At 39.6% G+C, this 25,210-nt stretch overlaps 1 protein-coding gene across 4 annotated transcripts in view; it reads left to right on the top strand.

The window, feature by feature from the left end:
- The first annotated feature begins 385 nt into the window (after nt 1-385).
- The window catches only part of IGF1 (insulin like growth factor 1), a 78,786-nt gene continuing 53,961 nt past the window's right edge, over nt 386-25,210 (top strand). For 2 of the 4 annotated variants that reach the window (XM_069491588.1, XM_069491586.1), the window contains exons 1-2: nt 1,478-1,795; nt 6,308-6,464. In XM_069491588.1, coding sequence (XP_069347689.1) covers nt 1,733-1,795; nt 6,308-6,464 — 220 coding nt within the window. In that variant the 5' untranslated portion in view covers nt 1,478-1,732. Of the gene's footprint in view, nt 426-1,477; nt 1,796-3,536; nt 3,598-6,307; nt 6,465-25,210 lie in introns of those variants that run through there. The other 2 variants (XM_069491587.1, XM_069491589.1) reach the window with 2 other exon arrangements.

Genomic DNA, 25,210 nt, shown 5'->3' with positions numbered 1-25,210 from the left:
GCCACTCAGCTGAAAGTCCCTGGGGGGCCTTGACTGTATCTTATTCCTCTTTGTTTCTCTAGAAGCACATAGTAGGAACTCACAAAATGATGCTGAATAGTGCACCACGTGAAACAACATGATTCCAGACTTCTACCTTTTATTTCCAGAAGGTAACTATTGCTATAATGCATTAACCACACAGAAGACTTGACCAAACCCAACCCGCTTTCAAAACCAAACAGGTTTTCTTCTGAGGGTACCCACCTCTACAGACAAATTTCCGGCTACAGGACATCGTAAAGAGCCAGAGGAGTGTTTCTAGCAGGCCTCTATTTTCAGTTTGTGTGTCAGTCCCCTGAGAATCACAAGGAAAATAATGCAAGAGCCAGGTTATTTCCCCTATTCCTGGGAAACCAGGCCTAGAGAGATATCTATGGAAAGTGGTATGTCTGTTCTGGGCTTTTGCAACCTTATTTCATAATCCACTTTCTTATCTACTGCTTCGCAAAACCAAAACCAAAGAGAAATAGGTACAAACTGTATCAACAAAAGATCAGAACTTAATTCTCAATGGCAAAGGCAAGTGTACATTATAAATAGCAAAACAGCTGGCTTGGACCACATTGCCGGCCACTCACCCAGTTGAGGGATTTGAATGACATCATAACCCTTGAGAGGGTATTGCTAGCCAGCTGGTGTTATTTAGAATACACAAAAATTGGAGAAAGAAAACATACACACATACACACACACACACACACACACACACACATGCACGCACAGAGGTTCAAGTTTTGCAGAAAAATACAGACAATGGAAAAATAGTTTGCCTCTCAGGTGCCCTTCCCCCAGGGGGTTGGGGTGTGGGTGGTGATAGGTAGCTCAGTAGAAGAATGAAAAAAGAAAGATTTTATTTTTCAGTTGGTTTTATAGCTAAGCATTGTCTTTGCCTCCTTGCAGGCAAAAAAGTCTGAGACAGTGTCCTGACAGAAGCCGATAAAATGCTGCCTGCCCCTCCTGTAGGTTCGAGGAAATGAGATCACTCCCCTCACTCAGCAACTAGGACAAGGGGTCATCTGAGCGCTGTCTTCCAACCTACTTTACCCCAGTCACTTCGGGGTTAAAATTGTAGGGTTTGTTGGAGATGGTCTTTTCTTCCTTGCTTCTTTTTTTTAAATTTTGCTTTTGCTCTAGAATGTAAAATTGCTCACCCATCCCCCGTGTATATTACTTTCATCCCGGTAAGGTGTATTAGCAGACGTGTGTGTCTTTATGCCCAGTAGAAAGTTAATCAGGGAACAGATCCTTATTTTCTATGGCAGCATAAGTATTTTAATGTCTCCTAACCCTGTCACTAACACACATTCTTTTAAGGGAAAAAAATGCTTCTGTGCTCTAGTTTTAAAATGCAAAGGTATGATGTTATTTGTCACCATGCCCAAAAAAGTCCTTAGTCGATAACTTTGCCAGAAGAGGGAGAGAGAGAGAAGGCAAATGTTCCCCCAGCTGTTTCCTGTCTACAGTGTCTGTGTTTTGTAGATAAATGTGAGGATTTTCTCTAAATCCCTCTTCTGTTTGCTAAATCTCACTGTCACTGCTAAATTCAGAGCAGATAGAGCCTGCGCAATGGAATAAAGTCCTCAAAATTGAAATGTGACATTGCTCTCAACATCTCCCATCTCTCTGGATTTCTTTCTGCTTCATTATTCCTGCTAACCAATTCATTTCCAGACTTTGTACTTCAGAGGCAATGGGGAAAATCAGCAGTCTTCCAACCCAATTATTTAAGTGCTGCTTTTGTGATTTCTTGAAGGTAAATATTTCTTACTCTTTGAAGTCATTGGGGAATTTTATTTAAATTGTGTACTGTTTGCTTCTGCCTAGGACTGTTTATTCACTTTAAAATTTTTCATTGTTTCGGAACTGGGAGTTATTTATAAATTGCTGAATATGCAATTCTGTGAGATCTGAAAAAATATCTGGGGAGATGGATGCATTTGCACAGATATCTGTATGAGTAGAAACTATTGCAAGGTACTTATGCTAAATCCTCCACTTCTGCAGGGCTTCCGTGGTGTTATTATAGAAGATTCCTTTAAATCCTGTCTATGGCTGAGGGATATAGAGCATGGATATGAACTTTGGGATTTTTTTTTTCTTTTGCAGGTGCAGATGTTTTATTTTTTATACCATGTTCGTGTGTATGCATGTGTGTGTGTATGTGTGTGTGTAACTTGTCAGGATTTTATTTATAAGGCATGCCACATACAAAGAGTTACATTTTAGATGATATTAAAGCTTTTAAATATGATCCTTGGAGCTAAGGTCCCGGAACTCTACGCTTATGCCCAGAGAGTTAGAGTGAAGTTTAATTTGTTCTTCCGAAAAAGAACTCCTTGACAATTCTTGCTGACATTGCATATTAGTATAATTTAAACAAATGTGTACTGTATATGGAAAGCAGAAACTTTCTAGCAGCTGTTTGCCCAACTTTTCTGAAGAGGACTTTCATGGGCGAAGTTTGGACTTAGGGTTTTGTGTTGTAAAACTCTGATTTTATACTCAGTGTTGTAAAGTCTCTTTAGGTAAATCTGGCTGTTGTTGTCAATGCACCAACTTCTCGTTTCCGATCACTGGCCATAGTTCTAGTTTCCGTTCTCAGCAGAATTATATCCTTCAAGACGTTGTTTTTTTAAAATTTGCACGCACTTTTAAGCCGCTGTCACTGTCTCCACTGATGCAACTGCCTGAGGGCTCAATTCATAAAATGTCTCTGCTCTTAGTGCAGCATTCATTCGCTGCTTTTAAATACTGCACCACTAGGACTTTTCTCAGTCAAGTAAGTGGCTTAGGAGTTAAGAATACCCCCTTGTAAGGCACCTGATTCTGCTGTTTCTGAGATGCCAACACATGCTAGCCACCTTGCTTTAAAAGAGATGAAGTCAATATGCATATGTACTATGTGGTCTGGCAGCTGGGGTTTTTGTCTCGCTACTTAAATGATCATAAAAGAGGCTGTGGAATATTATCTCTGAATTAATTACAAGCTTAGAAAGCTGTCTCCAAATTCACTTTTCATGCTGTGTATGTATGCTGAACACTTCAGAAGTGGAGCTAGTAATAAGTTGTTACTTTTGCCTGGCTTGAAGCAGGAAGTGGTCTGAGGGAGCTGCATGGTCTTTTGAACGTGATTCAGTGAGTAAAGGTGTCCTGCCTAGAGGCAGAACTCACAAGCTGGTTGTACTCTGAGTCTCAAGTATTTCCGAGGGAGTAGGGGTGGGGGAAAGGAGAAAGGGAGCCCACTGGAGCTTGGGTCACTATTCTGGGCAGCTACAATAGGCACACAATGGAAATTGGTGGCTTGATTGGGGGGAAAAGATTGATTTAAATCCCAGCTGTGCAATTTGTTCATTGTTTGAATGGACAAAAGGCAGTTTACCCAGGCTCATAGAATACCTGCCTGGGTGTCCAAATGTAACTAGATGCTTTCACAAACCCCACCCACAAAGCAGCACATGTTTTTAAGTCCTCAGTTTTCTATCCACATCAGCCTCATAATACCCACCCTGACCTGCTGTAAAAGACCTGGAACAAACAAAAATGATTACACCTACAGTGAGTATTTTCTTATGACTCTTGCCCTCAAATTTTACTGGGCATTTTCATTGTAGCCCAGACATCTGGAATCAATTGATATTCCATTTATTTAAGATAAATAAGAAAGGTCTTGTAAAATTGGGATTTGTGAATGATTTTTAAGGAAAAGTGTTCTGAATTTTTTTTCTTTTTTCTTTTTTCTTTCTGATTCTTCCTTTTTTCCTCTCTATCATGTCTTTCCTTTCTCTCTATTCATTTCTTTTGTGTTTGGCAAAATAAAAGGCCAAGGAAACGATGAACATATGGAGCCACTTGTTTCACACTTTTAACTCCTAAGCAAGTTCGTTATTGTTTTCTTTTTTGGGGAACATAATGTGATAAATTCTCTGGTTCTCTGTGGGTGTGCTGGACTGTTCCCTAAGCTAAAGGAAAATGCACTAGAGGTTCTATCTTGTCCTAGAACTATAAGTACTGATATTTATCTGACATATAACTCAGAAAAGAAAGAAAGGAAGAAAGAAAAAAAGAGAAAGAGAAGAAAAAGAAAAATCTATTAAAAAATCTTAAGTTCTTAAATGCTAGAGATTTATATGTATTGCTGGACTTAAATGTGTTATACCAGAAATAGCTATTAAGAATACAGTTTTGACATCTAATGAAGTTCTAAATTCACTAGGGCTATAAGTTGAGTATTTTTTCCCCCTGGATTTCACAAAAACTGAAAGAACTTGAAGGCATCTACAGTGGCAGGTGCTTAGTCTTCAGCAATACTATAAACTCAACAAAGAAGGGAGAGGTGGAGAAATAGGACTGTTGAATAGTATATTTTCTAGAACTGGCCCATTGCCAGAGTGTGGGGGTATAGTCTATAAGATCAATTATGGGTTTATTCTTTTGAAAAGGGCCATGAAGTCCAGTTGGGTTGGATTTGTTGATAAGCCCTGGAAATATTAAAGGGGAAAAACCCCACTACTTCTTTTATAACTAAGAAAAATGAGGACTGGTTGATAACTTGCTGCTAGCAGTCCTAGTGTCTTTGGCTATGTGGGGGTGGAGGTTTTCCATGCTCTTGAGATGCTCTTGAGAAAATGCAAAAAATGTTCAGCTGAGCTTTTACCTCTTCTATTTTATGTCCATTATTTATGATGATTTGCAAATAGAAGGTGCTTTTCATCTTCAACTGTTTTACAAGCATTAACTAAATATTTACGTTGTGTTAACGATAGTCAGGGGTTTGGGGTTTTTTTGTGGGCTTTTTTCCCCCAATTGCTGGACTGAAGACCTGGACACAAAACTGGAAATCTTAATTAGAATGATGGAGGAAACTTCTGCCACTGGTGCAGAATCATTAAGTTGAGAGTTCATGGAGGGCAAGGAGGGTGGTCAGAAAATAAACAACTGAGTCTGTTTCTCCAAAAGTGATGAGGTTGAGTGGACCTGCCACTACTGTGAAGTTCAAAAGAGCCTCTTTTTATAACTTCCAGCCTAACTCCATGACCCTTTTAATAGGGTCCCTCACTTAACATCCTGCTGGTGGCCCTTCCAACGCTGTTGAAAGATGCAGCTGAAAGAGGTAAAGCTACTCACCTTGGGAGGCTTCCTGGAAGAAACCACATTTTTGTGCCACAAAGTAGCAATATGGAAAAATTTAATGATCACCTTAGCGTTGTTTCTACTACTTAGAGTGAGGACGGAGACTTGAGCCACAGGAATCCTGCTTTGGCAAGGCTGTCATTTGGCTGTCTGTCATGACTAAGTCATGCCAACCAGGGGTCCCTCGGTATATTTTGCTATAAAATGGATACAGTGACACATAAGTCCCTCCAGTCCAGGAGATGAAGTCAGAATTCCTGTGACTATTGAAAAAAACAAGACTTTTGTAGGTTTTGAGTCCAGTGCCCTGTACAAGGAAGGGACTCTACACATATGTGTTGATTTGATACTGGATTTGAGGCAAGGGGCTTTAGAATGCAGGAGTAGTATCTACTTAGCATGAGCCAATTTCATTCCTAAATTCTCACATTTTTCCTGTTTCTGTTTTTTTTTTTTTTTCCTTCCATTTGTGGTTGTGTTAACTGTTGATATACCCCAGGTAAGAAATCTCTCTCTCTCTATTAAATGAAGGTGAACAAAAGCTATAACAGTGTATAATATTTTCACAAGTCATTTTTTTTTTTTTTTTTTGGCCACAGTAAATTCTTTTTAGTCAGTAGCCAGGAAATGATGTTCTGGTTAATTTAATATTCTGGTCAATAATGAATGCATATGCCATCTGTGGATAGCCAGTTTTTAGAGAATTTAAATTAACAAAACTTATTTGGCCCCAAATCTGTACTGAGCACAGTTTAACCTCTGATAATTCAAAAGTGTCACCTGGATCTCAGAGTGGTGTGGGAATCTCACTATAATAATAGCATCCTTCATATATACAGTAAATGTTTCTGGATATTTTATCTTAATTGAAATAGGAACCCATAAATAAGGGCTTCAGGGAGGATTTCTCCAAGGATCCACACCAGCAAGGGGATTAAACACAGGTTGTTTGATGCCAAGACATGCTTGGTCTGCTACCCCCACTGGTCTCTCATGCACTTGGTTGCACTTCTGTGCCAGGTAGTTCTGGTGAATGACAGTAATGGAACACTGGGAGTAAATGCACTCCATCCCGTCCCCTCTCCCCTTGCGAGGACCGAGGAGGAAAGCTGACCCTCTTCTGTTTCTCCGGCAGGTAAAGATGCACATCACATCCTCCTCGCATCTCCTCTACCTGGCCCTGTGCTTACTCACCTTCACCAGCTCCGCCGCAGCTGGACCCGAGACGCTCTGCGGGGCTGAGCTGGTGGACGCTCTTCAGTTCGTGTGTGGAGACAGGGGCTTTTATTTCAGTAAGTAGCCCTCCCTCTCACTGCGCTGCTAAAGTCTGAAGTATATGGCTCTGTGGATTTACAACCGCAGGGAGTGTGTGAATAACTGAATGGCTGCCCGTGGCTGGCAGCCGTCCTAGGCCTCCGAGATTCCTCACCTTAAAGTAAGCATAGTGTTTCAGTGGGGCTTTGGCAGGTTTTGCAGATTTAGGATGGAATTTTCCTCCTTAACAGTTTGTCTTTAACTACTTCCTGCTGAGGCTCCCTTCAACTATTATGATCTACCCTCACTATTCTATTCTTTTCAATGAAAGGATGGGACAAAATGACCCTGGGGTATTGAGGTTTTTGTTTTCAAGACCTATGGGTGCACATGTGATCATATGGAACACATGTAAGGCCGTTTGAAGTGCTGTATATTAATTTGGAATAAAATAGTAAGGACTCTTCAGTCATGTGGGCTTGGGAAAAGAATTAAGGGGATACATCTCAGATGTCCCCACGCAATATGAAATCACCATGAACAGACAGACAGAAGGTGCACTTCACTCAAAGGCATGTCTGGAAATACACGGGCTCTTTCTAAATGCAAACTGAAATGCTGTACTAATTTGCCCTCTATGCAAATTGACCTTGGTTTTTGTTGTTGTTGTTATTGCTCTCTTTTGGCATAGCTCTTCTCTGGGACTCTCTAGTGGTATCTCCATCTGGAAAAGGATCTCTGACAAGTGCAGGGTCACTTATCTCATAAGTAGGTCTCAGGTGATTAGAAAGTCGACAGTCAATAAGAAGTAGACAGCCAAGTCAAGGTTTGCAAATAATAAACACAAACAAAATCAATGGTACCTAAGGGAATTGATCACTTAAAGAATCTACCTCACATGCATTTATCTCACTGTATGTTACAGGACAGTGAAAGATTTAAAGACAGATGCTCATTCTGTATAATTCTTTGGAATTTTAGAGAGTTCCAGGAAACTGAGCATGAATCATTCTTAAAGGTTCATATCACTCAAGTGTAGACAGCTTACCTCAGTTACCCACTAAGCTCTGAATAGCTCCTGTGATGACTCACACACTTAAATTCTCTCTCATCTTCTTCCCAAATGTCGGCCTCTCTCTAGGCAGGTAGTGTGTGTGTGTGTGTGTGTGTGTGTGTGTCTGTGTCTATTAGTGTATGACTGGGGGTGGGGGCCTGTGTATACCAGTATGGAGATGAGTAGGGAGATGGGAAGGAAGAGGTTTGAGGATGGGGGGGCTGGTGACCTGCACTTACAGTGGATTTGGCAACAAATAGTTTTAAAATTACTAATGACAGAGAATTAGAAGTGCTTTCTACTATTTGAATAGTCAAATTCCCACTCTCTGCTTTCAGCTGGTGCTTTAATTGAGTAAATTCATTTATTTTTCTGGCAATACATCAATTCTATCCAGTTCTCTGTTGCAAGGCAGAGGAATGAGCACATTGGGTGGGTGCTTTTCCAACAGCAGCCTTGTTTTACCTTTAAAACCTCCTGTGGACAGTAACTGTGTGACACCATATGACCCAACAGTGGGTTGTAATTATTCTATAATTTGCTGCTACTGATCCACATTTTTTAAAAAATGAAAAAGTGGTTCTCACTTATTATGCCCAAGAGGATTTTTTTGCCTTGATAATCCATTTGTGCAATTTCCTTTGATCCAGTTCACTAGGTAATTGCCAAGCCTACAAGTGTCCTCTGTAATGTGCCAGGTTAAATTGTGATGTTCAACATGACATGCTTCAGGATTTCCATGCACTATGCATAGAAACTGGATCCTTCTATGCCTGTGATGTTTACATTAGATGATGAAAAATGAGGTAGAAAGAATGATTTGGTCCTAAGGAGCTGTATGATACTTATATATGTTCATATAGACACTTAAGAGTATTGGACAACTGTGATGGAAACCAATTTCAACACACTGAAAGGATTCTTTTATTCTGTTTCTACAACAATAAAATGTTAGCAAATTTTTTAAAATTCCATTTAATAATTTGAAAGGGGAAAGTTATATATATGGTAACTCTTGATGTTTAGAGCATGACTTTAGGCAGAAAATGGTTTTGTAAATCATATGCTATTTTCAGTACTATCACTGAGAGTATGTTTCATATATTCTGCTTTGTATTAAATAGAATTCCATGACCTATGCTAATCATAAGTCTGACATAGACCCTCATGCACAAAAGTACTTGTTAACTTTCTAGTCAACTGGACAATATTCTTTGCCCAAAAGAAGTTAATCCATTTAAATTCTTTTAATTTATTTCACAACATAGATAGAGTATCTGTTATATGTAAGACACTATACTAGGCATGAATGAGATACCTAGAAGGGAATGAGAGATTGACCTTGCCTTCAAGAAGCTCACAGTTGAGTGGTTAAAAAAAAAAAACACGTAAGTATTATCAAGAGTCATAAGAGAAAACCATGGAGAATAGATTATATCCTTTATGCTTTTCCTGAATATATTGCTTCATTTGTGGCAAATTACCAGGTTCTACTCTCCCATGAATAATGCCCTCTTAATGTGCTCCTTGTTGCTAAAGGACATATTTATTTACCTTTCAATCCTAGTGTTTAGCTCAATGGTTGATATAGTAGCTGCTCATATTTGATTGTTGAACTGACAAGACTGAATTGAACTGAATCCAATTGAATTGAATGGAATTATGTGTTTGGGATCTTAGTCTTAAGAACCATGAAGAAGTAGGGTTGTCAAGTACTGTGGACGATACTTCTTGCCTCATGTTTACCCAGTTATTTGATAAAACCTTTTCTTATTTTCAACTAAATATAATACATACTAACAATGACTTAGAGGCTGCATTTTGTTCATCCCCAGGCTACACTGATGATCTGTTTTGTGTCTGAGCCAATTATTCTTACAGGCATTAAAGTTGTCAACAAAGTTTATTGGGTTTCTTTTTTGTCCCCTGAGATTTGCTGTGTATGGAGAAGTCAGCTCCAAGCATTTAACGTCTTTGAAATACTTTTTAGAAGGAAACATTCTTCCCCACCTCTATCCCCTGTCAGTTGGCTCTTATTATTGTTTTTACCTTCATTTTCAAAGGTTTAGTGTGGCTGTGCCTTTTATTTTAAGCTGCTTCAAATCCATTTGGGAAGTATAGATTTTTTTTTTTTTTAGTAGTGAAAGGCGGTTTCTGATCTTAGTTTGACTCTCAAACATCTAAAATAAAATTGCCTCCCTATCTATCTCTTCTTTTGTCAATACAGAATATTTAACAAACAGGGTTTTTTTTTTAACCCTATTAGAACAGTTCCAAATAAAAATTTTTGTAATGTTTATTTTGTGCAGCTTGACCCAATGTTGTGAATGAGCTTCTATTTCCCTTCAAGCTTGAATTCCACTAGAGCACAGTGGAAGCAACCTTCTCCATTATCTGTTTCATGAACATCTTCCCAGCATAAGTGGAACAGTTCAAGTATAATTAATGCAGCTTCCTCAGACATTTTATGAAATAAAAGATCCAATGAAGAGCTAATTACTGATTCTTCCCTATACATCAGAGTAAGAAAGTCTATCAACCAGCCTTCTGCTCTCATTGTCCTGTGAGAAAAATGGTGGCATAGTAGAGATGAAAGCACATCAGGGGAAAAAGCTAGCTATTATAACCTCATTTTGCATGAAACACAGCACAAGGAAAAGAACTTCAAGCGAAATAGAAGTTAAGCTTGCCATAGATACAATTTTTGACAACCATGGTGATTAACCATTTTAACATGCTGTTATGGGCTTGTGGAATTTCTCTCCTTGGAGATACTTAAAAAATTGACAGACAACCAACCATCTTGGATGGTTTCAATTAAGAGCAACCAAAAGAAAAAGTTTCTGGGGTCTTTTTTAGTTTTAAGAGTCTATAAACAGTCCCTTAAATAAACTGTATATGCTTTACCTCGGCGGTCTGGGAAAAAGGAGAAGTAAATCAATTAGAAAAGAAAGTTGGATACCCTTTCAGCTATTCCAGATTTATAGCTTTTGTAAAACATACTTCCAATGTATAGTTATTAAGAACAGGTCTGGATAAACAAATGGCATTCTTCATGTGTTAAAACGTGCTGTTTTGCAAAGAGTTTAAGTGAAACTTTGCAATTAACTTTCATTGTTATTGATTGCCACAACCTTCCTAGATCTAGGTTATTATTATTAACTTAAGCTTCTTTCCTTTGATATATAATGCTCAGAAAACTGTTCCCAGACCTGTCATTCATTAGCTGTATGACTTTGGCAGACATTTAAACTTCCTGGGCTGAAATGTCCTTGTCTATAAAATAAGGGGATTTTGTTAAAGTAAATGACCTCTTCTAACTTTAACAGACTCATAGTCTAGGTTATAATTAACAAAGCTTTGGTGCTATTGAAGAAAGGAGAACCTTGGACTTAAGTAGTGACCAAAGAACATTTAGTCTCCTTTATCTTATTTACATAGTTTCTGTCAGTCCCCAAAGATAGGAGATTCCACCCACTGAAAGAAAGAGAAGCCAGATTCTCTGTTTTGTTTTGTTTTAAGCTGAATTTCAACCCCTCAGGGATGGATAGGAGCTCAGATATGACCAAATACATGCGGGTCATTTAGACCAAAGGAGCCAAAGGAGCACATGCTTCTTGAAAACAGACCACCACTTTTCTTTGCTAGGAAGGGCCAGCTGACAGTTCTCATCTTTACATTTTCTCCCTCTCTTGGCTGTGAGGACAAGTGAGTAGGTTTGTTCTTGGCTACCCTAAATAAAGGAGGATAAATTACAAGAGACAAATAAGAATATATAGGTTTCTAAACCTTCACCAAAAGCCTTTCCCCAACCTATTGATATTGACTTTTCAATTAAAGAAGAGAGTGTACAATTTGGGGCAAAGACATTAACCTGCCATTAATTAACATTACCTGCCATTAACACTGTTTTGAGTGGGGCTGGATTTGAGCTGTGCCACTTGCATTCCTCTGCTGGATTCTCCTTAGACCACGAGCCATGCGTTTGTGTGACAGCTGGTCAAAGTTAGGCGTATAGTCGCTAGCTGTGGAAACGCTTTTCTCTTTGAAACTAATTGGTACATGCGGGGTTTGATCTTATGACCTGGCATCATTAGTACCACTAAGCTAATAGGCCACAGATATTGTTAAAAAATAAAAAAGCATTGAGTTTTTATATTGACTCCAAATGCTTGCTACTACTCTTTAAATATGCCCAGGTGGACCAGTCTGTGCAACCAAGAGACCACTAAGAAAATGATGGTTTCTGTGCAAAATTAGAAAACAATTTGCATTTTTCTGACATGTTAATGCTCTTCAAGACCATCTCCTCCCTGATGCAGAATTATAAGCAAGAAAGAGAAGGGTTCAAGACCAACAGCATGGCCTCTATTGCCAAGCCTCCAGGGTTTGAACCTCAGCTCTGCAACTTGGTGGGTGGCCTTGAGCAAGTTCTTTAACCTCTTCGTTAATCAATTTTCTCATCTGTAAAATGGAATGCCTGCCTTATAGAGTTGGTGTAAGGATTAAATTAATTAATATATTGGAGTATGTTAACTTAGAGTATTGCCTGACACATAGTAAACATCTTACACTTGTTAGCTACTACACTTATTTATTCTCTTGTGAGATGAGTTACAGAATCTATTGCAAAGGTCGAGGTATCTGAACAGCCCAATTAATTATACACTCATGTTCTCTCCTTGGAGGCAGCTGATAAAACCTGTTATGTAATAGCAGTAACAATTAGGTGGTAGTATTAGTAACAGTAACAAGAAGACTGTCTTATGTTTGTCTAGTATATTTACTTTTCCTAAATCCAGTTCTGTTGGCTCTCTCACTTTGTCTCTTTACCCCAGTCTTGGTGGGCAAGGATTATTGCTTCATTGGACAAATGACAAATGTGAGACACAGAGATTTTGTGATTTACCTCACTGGATGGGTCCAGAACCAAAGCCAAGCTCTCTTGTCTCCAAGAAGTGTGTTCATTTGGTCATTTGCATTGTTTAAAGGCCCAAAGTGTTGTAGCACAGGGAGATGCTTCCAAAATCCCAATTCTCTTCTGAGGATAAGGAGCAGGAATCCTGGGGTGACTCAGTTGACTTTGAACATTTCCTTGAAAGGAGGTATGAGAGGGATATCCATGTAATGACCCTACATTTTACTTCTGGAAAAATTGAGGAAATACTAATAGAATTTCTTCAGGGTGTATCAGGAAAGTCATCTTTGATTAGAGGCTGCTGCTGTACAAGAGGATTCACAGGCTGGATTCTTGGATCCCACTCAGACAGAATAGTGCAGCTCACCTGTGAATACCAGGATACGAAATATGATCTGGGAGAGTCTCTCCTCTGGCCGACTTCAAGTGTTCTTCCTCTGCCAGCAAACCTCAACTGCTTTATTTCTGGCAGCTATTAGTTTCATTTGTTTTTCCTCAAAGGCCTACTGAAGAAACGCTGTTTAGTTGGACCAGGATTTTTCTTGGGGTGCTATGAGAGTGGTGGCAAAGGGGAGGTGGTCACAAGACACCAAAATCCAGAGAGTGAGCCAGACAGGAAGGAATGTCCCCAACCTAAGCATGTAAGGAGCTGTGGGAGCAGCCATGTAAGACTTCCACTGTGCAGTTATCACCCAACCAGTTGTTTGAAGACCATCCATATTGGGATGCTTCTATCTTCAGTGACTTGTGGGCAAATTCAGTGGGCCTCCAAATACCTTGTCCAGACACCATGTGCCATGTCAGCATTGTTCAGGGCTGCCATTAGAGCCCACTTCATCTCTCTAGCAGCCTTCCTTCTGATTTCAAGATTCAGACACAGTGAAATGGACACAAGTTCTCTCCCAAGGAGATTTCTATTTGTTCTCAATAAGGGGCTGCAAAGGCTTTGCTCTTTTCTGCAGCCAGACATCTTTGACAACCCATGGTGGCAAAAAATTGTTTTTGCCCTGAGCTGCTGCCCTGGCAGAGTTCCATTCTACACCTCTCCATGAAACATCAGTGAGCTCTTACATCCCAAAGAATTACTTTTGGTTGCTTGGGAAGATCAAACCCTTAGGCCTTATTAGCTGTTGGACTAAGGAGATGACAACACAGCATTTTGTTTGTCTTTATCTATATGTGAGATCATGTTTAAAACATAGCAAAGAGGTGTTATTTGACATGCAATTCCCTAACTGTAGTAAGTTGTATGCCTATTTAATGCATTGTTTAGTCTCATATTGGCTAAAACCACTTAAAGAAGCACTTGGCAAGCTCTGGCTTTTCATTCTTGGCATAGCTGCCCCTCTTACTTTTTCACTGAACCTTAAATACCAAGAAAAACCCTTCACTTACTTTACATCTGGCATATTGCTTTATGCAATTGGCCAGAACGTTTGCAGGTGGCCCTCTGCATTTGTCCTAAGGTAATTAATGGCTTTGCAATATTTGATCAGCAGCAGCACAGACACAAAGAGAAATTGTGCAACCAGCAGAGACCACACACTCTTTTAAATTAAAACCTTTTGCATTAAATGCTCAGGCATTCTGAAGGGATAAGGGTTTCCATGCCAAAAAAAAAAAAAAAAAAAGCCATGCTGAAGCCCCTGGGAAGACACCCAAGAACCTGATTATTGATTAAGTATATATCTCTCTAACAGCTCCCTCTTAAAACTCCCTGATTGTTCAAAGGAAATAAAATTGAATATCGCTACAAGCTTGGAAGCCCTTGAAAAATAATCTAGTCAAGCACTAAATCTGAAACCCAGAAAGAAATGACATGTCCAAGGTCATATAACTAATTAGTGGCAGAAGTAGAAGAAGATACTGTTGATTCTATTTCCTAATCCTAATGCAATATTCCTCCATTTAGCAGCAACCAACCATGCCTGTTCAAATTTACCTGGTAAATTAAATGAGCAGGAGAAACCTCCAAGCAAGTTCATCAAATGAACATAGATCTTCATGGTTCCTTCATTCCAATAAACTCACCTGAGATTAGGTTAATACTTTTGTTCACTTGCTGCAGAAACTTGTACAAACAAACGAACAAAAAAAAAAAAAAAAAAAAAAAAAACAATTCCCTGCCTGCCTCCCATATGGTACACAAAGCCTTCAGATGGATTTTGGACATTCCAAGTCCACTTAAGGTCATAATTTAGACTATTATTGTATATTATATTATTCTGACTCTTTGGTCACTCTCTCCAATGTCAACTTTGGTAGAACTGCTTTGGAATGACTTAGCAAAGCTGTGCTCCTGGAAAATCTGAAACAGTCTGACCAGTTGTTGGATCAGCTTTTTTTTTTTGGGGGGGGGGGAGATTTCTCTGCCAGTCCCAGGCCAAAAGAAATTTACACCTGATTTTTTTTGCAGACTTCCAAGCAAATACGCTATGAATCTTTTCTGATTTTCTTCTTTCATCTGTGGTCTTTATGAGGTACTAAAAGGCTATTTGAGGGGCCTTTTTAAACTTCGAAAATTTGTCAGACATAGAAGCAACTCAGTGAGTATTGCTGGGAAGATGGTACTACCTCTATGCCATTTACCCTGATGAAATGGGTCTTTCATCAGAGGCAAGTGATTTAGAAAGTCTGTGTTGAGCCAACCCACATGCAGCCAGTTCCTGATTATCTGTGAAACTGGGGAAAGGAGCACAAGAACTAGAATTGTGAATTAAAGGGGATTTGAAGACACCATAGATTTCTCTTCTCCCTCCTCACTCACCCTACCTCCAACCCCTTTATGAGACCAAGTGACGTGTTTTAATATCCTAGTTCATTCTCACACTCCCCACTCAACTTTCCCCAGCAGTGCCAACAGCAACAAGGTTTTTCGACCTCAGCACTATTGACATTTTAGGCCAGATAATTTTCTCCCGGGGGAGGGGCTGTCCTGTGCACGATAGGATATCTGGCAACATATTTGGCCTCTACCCATTAGATGCCAGTAGTCCCCTCTTCCCAGTAGTGACAATCAAAAATGTCTCCAGGCATTGCCAAATGTCCGTTGGGGAACAAAATCACCGCCAGTGGAGAACTACTGAACTAGACAAGTCTCTAGAAAAGAAGCAACTTAGAGAGGTGGGCAAATCATGAGTGAAAGTGACACACCAACCATCAGTCACTGGTTAATCAGGAATCTGTGGTCCATTGCCCAGAGCAAACAATGGGAAGAGTCATTGTGGTTTTGAAAGCTTTCTCTGAAGATTGAAAGCTCTTCCTACAGGCTATTTAAAATGCATTTGCAGACCTTCCCTTTTGCCTTATAGCTGTGGAACTCATTTATTTTAGCGAAAGAAGTAAGGGCAGGCCGAAATGGTCCAGAGCAGACCTATGTGCTTGAAGTTTGATGGTGACCACACAGAGGAAATGAAAAAGAAATCGGTCATCTTTGACCTCAACATTTGTGGCTGTTCCCTTCTCAGTCACATAATAAATAAACTCTCAATTCCTCACAAATGAAAAAGCCTGATTTAAAGGGAATGGCTATAATTTGTCTCCTCCTTTCTTATGACTTTTCTATCTGAGCATTATCACAGTGATTCCATTGCCCAGAAACAGTCAGAAGTTCTGTAAGTGGGCCTCACCCAGCTCCCCTAACTGAACAACCTGTGACCTTGGAGAAGTCACTTAATGTCCTGGAGCCTTACATTCCTCATCATAAGAGGGGAATAAAAATATTGTAACTCAGAGCTGTTCTGAGTCTCAACTGTAGAAGGGCTTTGGAAACTGAGAGGGCTATACAAATGTGTCACTGTTAATGGATGGAATTGAATGCTTTTTGCCTTATCTCCCTAGCAGTGACCTACAATTAGTTCAATGATTGGACTTTTGTCAAACTTGATGCAATAATTACAATCTATAAAAAATAATTTGGCAATATAACTTCTCAACCTTATTAATGAAAAAGAAAGGCATGTTAGTATCTCCTGTTCACATATTGCTTCACATTTAGACCACCCAAGAGTTAATTAATGGGTCTTCGGAATGCTCACTCGGTATCACTTTTTATTTCCTCGCATTGAAAGAAGCAGAAAGGAGATGGAGCCTATCGTTTTACCACACTGAGCTTGCGTACAGAGTTTGTTCCCCACGAGATGGTTAGGTAGTCAATGAGGTATCACATACAGGCAAAAGATTTCTGTTCTCCCAAGTCAGCTATTGGTGATTTCTGCTTAGCCTCAAAAAGCAGTGTTCAGCAGAGGGAATGTACTCACTAATCAGAAAAGTATCTTTGCACTCTCAAGTTGCACATCTAAACTGCTTCCTTATCACAGGCTGCCATAAGGGAACTGAATTTTTTTTATTTGAGCATGGCTTCGATGAAATCAAAACTGTGAGTTTTATCACCATAAGGACCAGTGACCACGTGGTTCTTCTTATCCCAAGCACCTCACATCCAGTGGCTTCCAGAGACACAACATTTGATGCAGCAATGACACTTATGAACCACACAATCAAATACCGGTTACTGTTGCTACTGGGAATTTTCATTATCTTTATTGTAGTTTGAGCTCTTTCAGAAAAACACAGAGTAAGTTTTAACAGGTTTTTTTTTTTTTTTCTGTCCTGCACAGTATCTAGTGTGGGGTACTTAATAAAACTCCTTGATTTAATATTGAAAAAGTCATTTCAAAGCTATTTCCTTCTTCCAGTCCCCAGAATATATCCCATGACTTTCAATTTGTTACTGCTGTCATTGTGGATCTGAGATTAAAGGAATGAAATTAAAAAGTTAACAAGTCTACTCGAGGTGTCACCTCTTGGGACCCCTTCACTGCCACCATACTGAAAAGCCCCAGCTCAAGAGTCAGCTAATTCTAGTCAACAGGGAATTTTCAAAAGCTACTAAATCCTCACAGCTAGGTTCTACCCATGGAAATAGTTTTGAGAAGAGAACCTCTACTCAATTCCTCTCTCTTATTCTTAGTTACTTAAAAGAAACAGTGGTAGGCAAGAGAAGGCATGCAACAAATGGCACACCTGGCAAATCAGCCTGAGGTATGTGTAACAGCTGGAGCAGCAGCCCTCAGAGAACTCTACAAGTGGTTTCTATTTGCCAAACCAGAATTGAAGAATTGGAGAGCTAGGAAGAACCATATAGAGCAATCTGGTCCAGTGCTCTCACTTCCCAGATGAGGGAATAAAGGTCCAGAAAAAACATGATGTGCATGAGGTCGCAAAGCACACACTGGTGGGAAAGCCAGAACTACAATTCAGCCACCTCATGCTCAGGCCAGAGCTCTTTGCACAGCTGGACTCTTTAAACTTAAACTTGACAAACTCACGTGAAGGTTGTCCTCATAACTACAGTCCATAATACTCAGAGTGAACTGCTATGACATATTCTTCTGGTGTAACACATCAGAATAGTCATTGAAAATTCAAGCTCTTAACCATTCATACAAAGTTGTTTTTTTTTTCCCCAATTTCTACCACCCATTTGACAACATCATGAAGTCTCTTTATCCCAAATCTGATCAACCCTACTATAAATCTTCATCAACCTTAGTAGTTTGATGGATTGGAGGCTTAAAAAAAAAGGTAAAGTGCTAATTTTTTGAGAGCTAATTTTAATTTGAAGTCATGTCATTTGGTTGACCAGTTTGTGTATTGTGTATTGCTTATTAACTCAGGAGCTACCTAAAACAAAAGGTATTGTCGATGTGTTGTCTCTGTCTCCACACATTCCTGACTTGCTAGTCTTCCATGAAGGTCTTCCATGAAGAAGCTTAAATTTTCCTACGTATTTTGAGTTTTATGTTTCTTTCCATTAAAGTTTCCAGCCGTTCATAGACATATTTAGTTTGGCAGAAGGTAGTGGTGACTCATGGAATGAAGAAATTTGAAGGCAAAGCTACTGAAAATGGATCTAATTTCTTTTTAGGGTAATTTGGGAGCGAGCGATTGATAATTTGTCTAATTTTTCCTGGTTTCATCAGCTGCCACACTGCCAAATATATGTTCCATATGGATGCTTTGTTATTCCTGAGACATATAACAAATTTCAGCTGCAACTATATCTAATATGGTCAAAGGGTAAGACTATTGTTGGCTCATTTTCTCATTGTTTTTGGCTGGACACCCTCAATCAATGGCTATTGAGTGAAAAAACAGGATCATATTGAAACCATTTTCAGCATGTTCCTTCCTATGGATCCAACCATTTCACTGTGAGTTTGTCAAGCACAGCAAATGTTCCCTATTAAAGGGATGACTATGTTTTCAGCATAGATGCAACTGCCAGTTAATTGCATTCACCTTATAATTCCACTCTCAATTTGGTGTAGAGATGTTTTTGGCACCCCGAAGATTTCTTTTTTTTTTTTTCTTTTCTTTTTTTTTTTTTGCTGATTCTTGCTTCCTAGTATGGAACAGATATTTGGGGATAAATTCTGAGAAGATCAATGACACACAGACAATAGGCATCATTTCAGGCTTCCCTTAAATTAGACAGTCTGTGGGCCCTGAGTCGTATGAATCATAAGACTTGTGAAAGGTATTAGTGCCACAAATCTGGCTGGCATTTCTGTAGATTATTAGTACTTTGCATGCAATTATGGAAGTCTCTGGCAAGATAAGTCAGAGGAGGATTCAGTAACATTGTACAAAAGCACCATGATGTAAAAGCCGAAGACACTGAAAGACTTATTTCTGGTTGGTTCTGATGTAGACACTGGCCACTTAGGATCTTAAAGTTATTCAGTAGTGACTGCTTTCAATCAAGATAAATGATTTTGATGCCCCTCACACACATAACAAACAACAGCAATAATAAGGAACAGAGAAGTCTATCCTTTAGAAGAAAGCAGATTTGATTGATGGCTATGGAAAGTGTTTTGTGGCAATAAACATTCTCTTGTTTATAATGGGTAGATTTGGTTTGATTAACCAATGTTCTAAGTGGACTATCAGTGTTGCTTAGGAAATATAGAGCTTAGTGTGTGAAGATGGATCCAGAGCCTTGCACTCAAAGCAACCTGAGAGCTGTTAGAAATGCAGAGTCAGGGGCCCTGACCCCAAATCGATTAAACCAAAATCTGCATTTTAACCATATACTCAGGGGATTAGTATGTGCATTAGGGTTTGAGAAGCCCAGGTCTAGAGAATAGTAGGCAATAATAAGTACTTGTTAATAGGTGGTTCTCATCTGATAAGTGCGAGAATACAAAATAGCCAGAGCTCAACTCTCATAGAAGATTTGAAAAATCTACTGGGGCCAAACTTGCTTGTGGTCATTAACAATATATGTGCTGATTCACCTGTATCAAGCTCTGATTCCCTCAAGTTGGTAGAGCCTTTCCTCAGAGGAATTGTAGAACTGCTCCAAGGATAACCCCATTGCCTGACCTTCTGTGAACTGGAAATTGGAACTCCTAATTGCTGTGGCTGCAATTTCCAAGCCCATCACTGGGGCCAGGAACTGAGCTCCAGTCCTTAAGATCTTGCCAGTTTCTTTTTCAATAGTTACATTTTTCAAGAACAGCCAAGCAAGAGTGCTTCAAAAATAATAATAATAATAATAATTTCTAATTGCATTGAGTGGACAAATGTGTGTTTTGCTCATATCAAATTGCTGCCTTTGTCATGCTTAGCCAGGTTCTAATATTATTTCTTGTGAGTCCAAGTTGATTAGTTCCATTAGGGTCCCCATTGGGATTTTAGAGAAATGGTTTTAAGATGAGAAAAGCATATTTCTGTCGCCTATCGGAAGGTGAAGGGTAAACTTGAAAACTGCTTTTCAAAGAGACACAGCTGGCTTCCAGCCTTCACTAAGCCCATTCTGGAACTCAAGTTCCCCAGCCTGAGCCCATAATGAAGGTCTATGTATCTTATGGAGGACATTCTTCTTGAGAAGGACATTATCCCACAGCAGAACAGGTAAAAGTGAGAGAGGGCCAGTTTGTAACTTCTATTGCTTCAAATGACACTGGAAAAAAAGGGAGGGCTTTGGATTGGAGAGTTAGAAAATTTTGGATTTACTCAGAACTCTGCCACTAAATAACTTGGTAAATTTGATGATTAGTCCTCTAGGTCTCAAAACCTGTTGCCATTGGAACAATGATATTACAATGAACCAAGATATTCCACCTCTGAAATGGGATAATTGTTATCTCTTTTCCCAAATTTTACAGAGGAAAAAAATGTCATCCATACAGTTTTCACATTTTTTCACGTGTATTTTCCTTGATCTTTAAGTACGTGCTACCTCTCGACTATATTCTTGACTAGGATAAGGTGGTATTGGACTTAGACCAAAATCATATACTTGAATTGTTTAGAGTTAATCCACATTATTTTAATACAATGAGATCCCTGATTCTTTGGCATTCTACTCATTGAATGAATGTTGACAAGATAATCTCTAAGACGTTTTCCAGAACAAACATTTACTGTTGTTCATGGAAATCTCTAAAATCCTTTAAGAAATCTGACTGGATATGGAGCTTATTTTTTGTTTCTTTGTTAGCATTCTTCTCTTGTTACATTTGTTCAGTGCTTTAGTATAACGTATGGAAGTAATATTATAGCACTAACCAATTGAATTATAAAATCATGAGCAGCTTCGCAATACCCAAGGAAAGATGAAGCCATGCCTTCAAAAAGGTTTCACTCTGGTGTGCAAGGTCCCACGAAATAACAATCATAAAACCCCAAGCTTGAGTCAGATGGGAATATTTCTCCCCAACAGTATCGTAGTCCACACCATCTACTGAGTACCTTCTGGTTAGCCAAACACTAATGATGAAAAGAATGCGGCAGGCAGAGCCCTATGCTCTTGGAATTGATATTCTAAAGCAGATGTCACACAATGGGGTCTGTCCCCATTCCTCACTCTCACTCCACCTGAATGTAGCCCACAGACATGTTTTGTTTGGTCCACCCAATATATTTTTCAAATTTGGAATTATAAAAATCAAGAGATTGTACATAAAAACAAAGATTAACAGCTTCTCTTAAAAAGTGGGCAATCTAGCATGGCTGGGGCTGCATTCCTGGGTGGGAGCTTTTGCCTGAACCTTTTATGCGGGGTGTGTGCCCCTCTGGCTCACTGCAGTGCCTTGCAGGCTTGCTTTATTCATTACACCATCTGGCCTCAGCATACATTGCCCCATGCCACCCCTGCTCTAGATGTGCAAGATCTCTTTGGATATTAACCATACACCATTCAATTCAACATGCATTTATTGCCTTTGCATTTTCACCCATTCACCAGGCTAACTGCCACTGATTCATATGAATAAGAAACAAACTTTATAGAACTCTATAGCTCTTCTCAAACACAGCAACGGTATAGCTCAGCTAGAATTTAAAAGACAATCAAGTCCTCCCAGTGAAGGCAGAACCCAGATCTGAAAAACTGAACATTGATTCAATAATTTAGACATTATCAAAGGGATGTTTCCTAAAGAGCAAGTGGAGTTTTTGGCCAATGACCTGTGACGCAGAAAAGGCCAGGTTCCCAGCCAATGCAATAGATGGGTTATGCAATCACCTGGAGTGTCTAGGACAGTGGAGACCATCAAACTCAACTCTTCAGACAAAATGAGTTGCAGCATTATAGTTTGCTTTGCACCAAGTCCACAACAGCTGTTTCCAGTTCACTGGAAGATCCTTCCGGTCCCAATATTTAGGCCCTTATTACTCACCAAAACTATTGCAACAGCCTCCTCAATGATCGCTCTGTGTTCATTCTTCCTTGACACCAGCCATCCCACCCATGAGATTAATCTTTCTAAAGCACAGTTAATCACTTTATCCCTTTTCTAAACAACTTCCAGTGACCATCCATGGCTAAGTAAATTGAGTCCAAACTCCCTAATTTGACAGTAAGGCACTTTATATAAGGCCTCCATCTGACTTTCCAACTGCATTTCTGAATATTTCCCTACAACAGAGGTCACAAACTGGCAGTCCGTAAGTTGTATCCAGTCTTCATAATTATTTTGTTTGGCAAATACAGTGTTTTTACAAAAATCTGAATTATCTGCCAGTATTTACTAAATGAGTCTCCCCTTCATATTGACACATGTTTTCTGCCTTACCCAAACCCCCACCACTCCCTATTCACTTGCACTGGCCCACTTCACTCCCTTACATGACTTGCTTTAGTCATTGAGACACTGATTCAATTTACTCATTGAGCTTACAAATGCCCCCTACATATTCCAACATCCAACCTAGATGACTTATTACTGCATGTTTTATTTTCCTGGACTTTCCTCTTGTTCTTCTCTCAAATGTCACCTCCTCTGTAAAATCTTCTACCAGATGTCAGCTCTCTTTCCTCTGAAAGAGGAAAGCAATAATACTACTTTTACAGCACTTATAATCTGTTTTATTTTGTGTTTTTGGGTGAGTATTCGTGTCTTATACCATCTGCTTAACGATAAGCTCCTCAAAGGCTATGTACTATTAATCTCTAAAAGATCCCACTTACTCCCTCATACACAGTGCAGTCAATGTTTGCATGGAATTAATTAAGTTATCCATTTTTCTTTAGCCTACAGGCCTAGATTAGTTACCTGTGCCCATAAGAAGGCAGTAACTCATTTGAAATGCAGACATGGCTGAGTCAGAAGGCCTCCATGGACTTTTAGGCATTTCCAAGGAAGGAGTGAGAAATGCTGTATCTAAAGAAAACTACTGAGGGAATTTAGGTAAACAGAACATGATCCTTTTTGTTGGAAGCTGGCTGTGATTTCCAGATTAAAACACTGTAAGGAGCATCAGCAAATCCTTTAGTATGCTCAACTTGTGTTAGAATTACAGGAGTCAATCCATTCCTGGGGGCCCAGATGAAACAATGGATTGAGCCAATGCCAGAAAGAGCACAAATACCACGGAAAAAAATGAAACAGAAAGAGCTCAGCATGCTACATTCAAAAGTGCCACCTTCTAAAGTTTCTGAGTACCCAGAAAGGGGCTTTCATTTCTGTTTGCCCTGCAGAAGGACCGTCAAGTCACAAGGTTATAGAGTCAAATCTCAGACTCCACAAACAGATCCAGCTTAGTGAATTTTGATTGGAATGACCAGTTATTAAATATTGGCCAAAAAGAAGAAAGTCACTCTTTTTAATGTAATTAAATTCAGCAATGTTTTATGGACTACCATGTACCTAGCATAATGCTAGAAACCAAGAGAAAGCTGAAACAAGAAAGACAGAGACAACTAATATTAATGAGCATGTTCCCAAAAAGTAACATAAAAGTCTTCCTTAAGGTTACCTTCAATCTGGTTAAGAAAACAGCCCTTACCCATATACAGGAATATCATTATAAATCTATATAGCATTAAAGTAAATAATAATATGTAAAAATGGTATTTATTTTTTCCTATTCTTCCTGCACATGGCAGATCTCAAAACATTTTACTGAGTTTCCAAATGAGACTGGGCAAGGTAGCTCAAGCCAGTAATACCAACACTTTGGGAGGCAGAGGCGGGAGGGTCGCTTGAGCCCAGGAGTTCCAGTCCAGCCTGGGCAACATAGAGAGACCCCTCTGCCCCCCCCCCCCGACACACACACAAATAGAAAAAATTAGCCAGGCATGGTGGTACGCACATGTAGTCTCAGCTATTCCAGAGGTGGAGGCAAGAAGATTCCTTGAGCCCAGGAGGTTGAGGTTGCAGTGAGCTGTCAGGACACCACTGCACTCCAGCCTGTGGAACAGAGTGTGACTCTGTTTCAAAAAACAAAAAACAATTTCAAATGAATGCCAAGAATTTTCATTCTCCTCTCTCTATATATACAGTCTTATGAAGTCTTCCACTTATGTTTAGAAGATAGAATTTGTCACCTTCATGCACTATATTTGCCTGGGTCCTTGGGTGTGCTCTGTAGCCTGAGAGAGGCCAGAAATACTGTACAAACAATTTACCTTGATTTTGAGTCATGAAAGAATCCCTCCTTTTGTGAGCCTACAAGGTCAATCTTTCTGACCCAAGTTCAATGACACGTCCAAATTCTACCTGGAGTCATGAGGTTCCCCTCCCATTTAATCCTCTGCATTCCCCAGTCCAGACAGGATCCGATGCAGAGAACACAAGCACCATTGCTTCCTTTTTGTTCAGCATAAGCATTCCTCAAAACAGACATTTTTCTGAATTAAGTAGAAATCCAACTGTGAGTGCAGTCAAATAATATTTATTTTGCTACCAGAAAGACAACATCGGGTGTCAAAAAGAGTTCTGAATATGAGGTAAGGAAACCTGGATGTTCTGAAGAGGCAGGGATTAGCTGGGTTAGAAGCTTGGTACCTTCAGGCAATTCTCTTCCTTGTAAACGCTGTACACTGAGCCCTGCCTGCCTACCAAAAGAGTTTTTTGTGAGTATCAGGTGAAATTATGCCTATGAAATCATCACAAAATTCTCAGAGTTTCAAGGCCTGCTACTGGTTTCTAGAGATAATTTGAGCGAAGCGTCACTGGAATTGAAAGAGAGCTCGACCAGAGTACATTCTGAAGTTGAAAGTGGGTTAGCCAGGACGGCATGTGTGCACCTTCCTGTGGCGCTTGGGGACTGCCATTTCTTTTGGGGTCATGTATGATTTCTGTGGGCTGGAATTACAAGGGCAAAAGTAGGAATTGCTATATTATTGGTCAGTACTTTCCACATTTTGCCATCCCATGAGTCGGTATGAGAGGCTAATTAAATCCATCTCTCGGGCAGCAGAAATGATCAAGGCTGCCCCTGGAACACAGTTGCTTTCAAAAAGTAGGCTTTTGTTTCAGGGAAGATCTCCCACAGAGAAACATGGAACACCAAAG

Source organism: Eulemur rufifrons, chromosome 16 (assembly GCF_041146395.1).
Source record: "Eulemur rufifrons isolate Redbay chromosome 16, OSU_ERuf_1, whole genome shotgun sequence".
NCBI classification, from domain to species: domain Eukaryota; kingdom Metazoa; phylum Chordata; class Mammalia; order Primates; family Lemuridae; genus Eulemur; species Eulemur rufifrons.
Note: the sequence above shows the minus strand (reverse complement) of the source record. Positions and strands in the feature narration are given on the sequence as shown.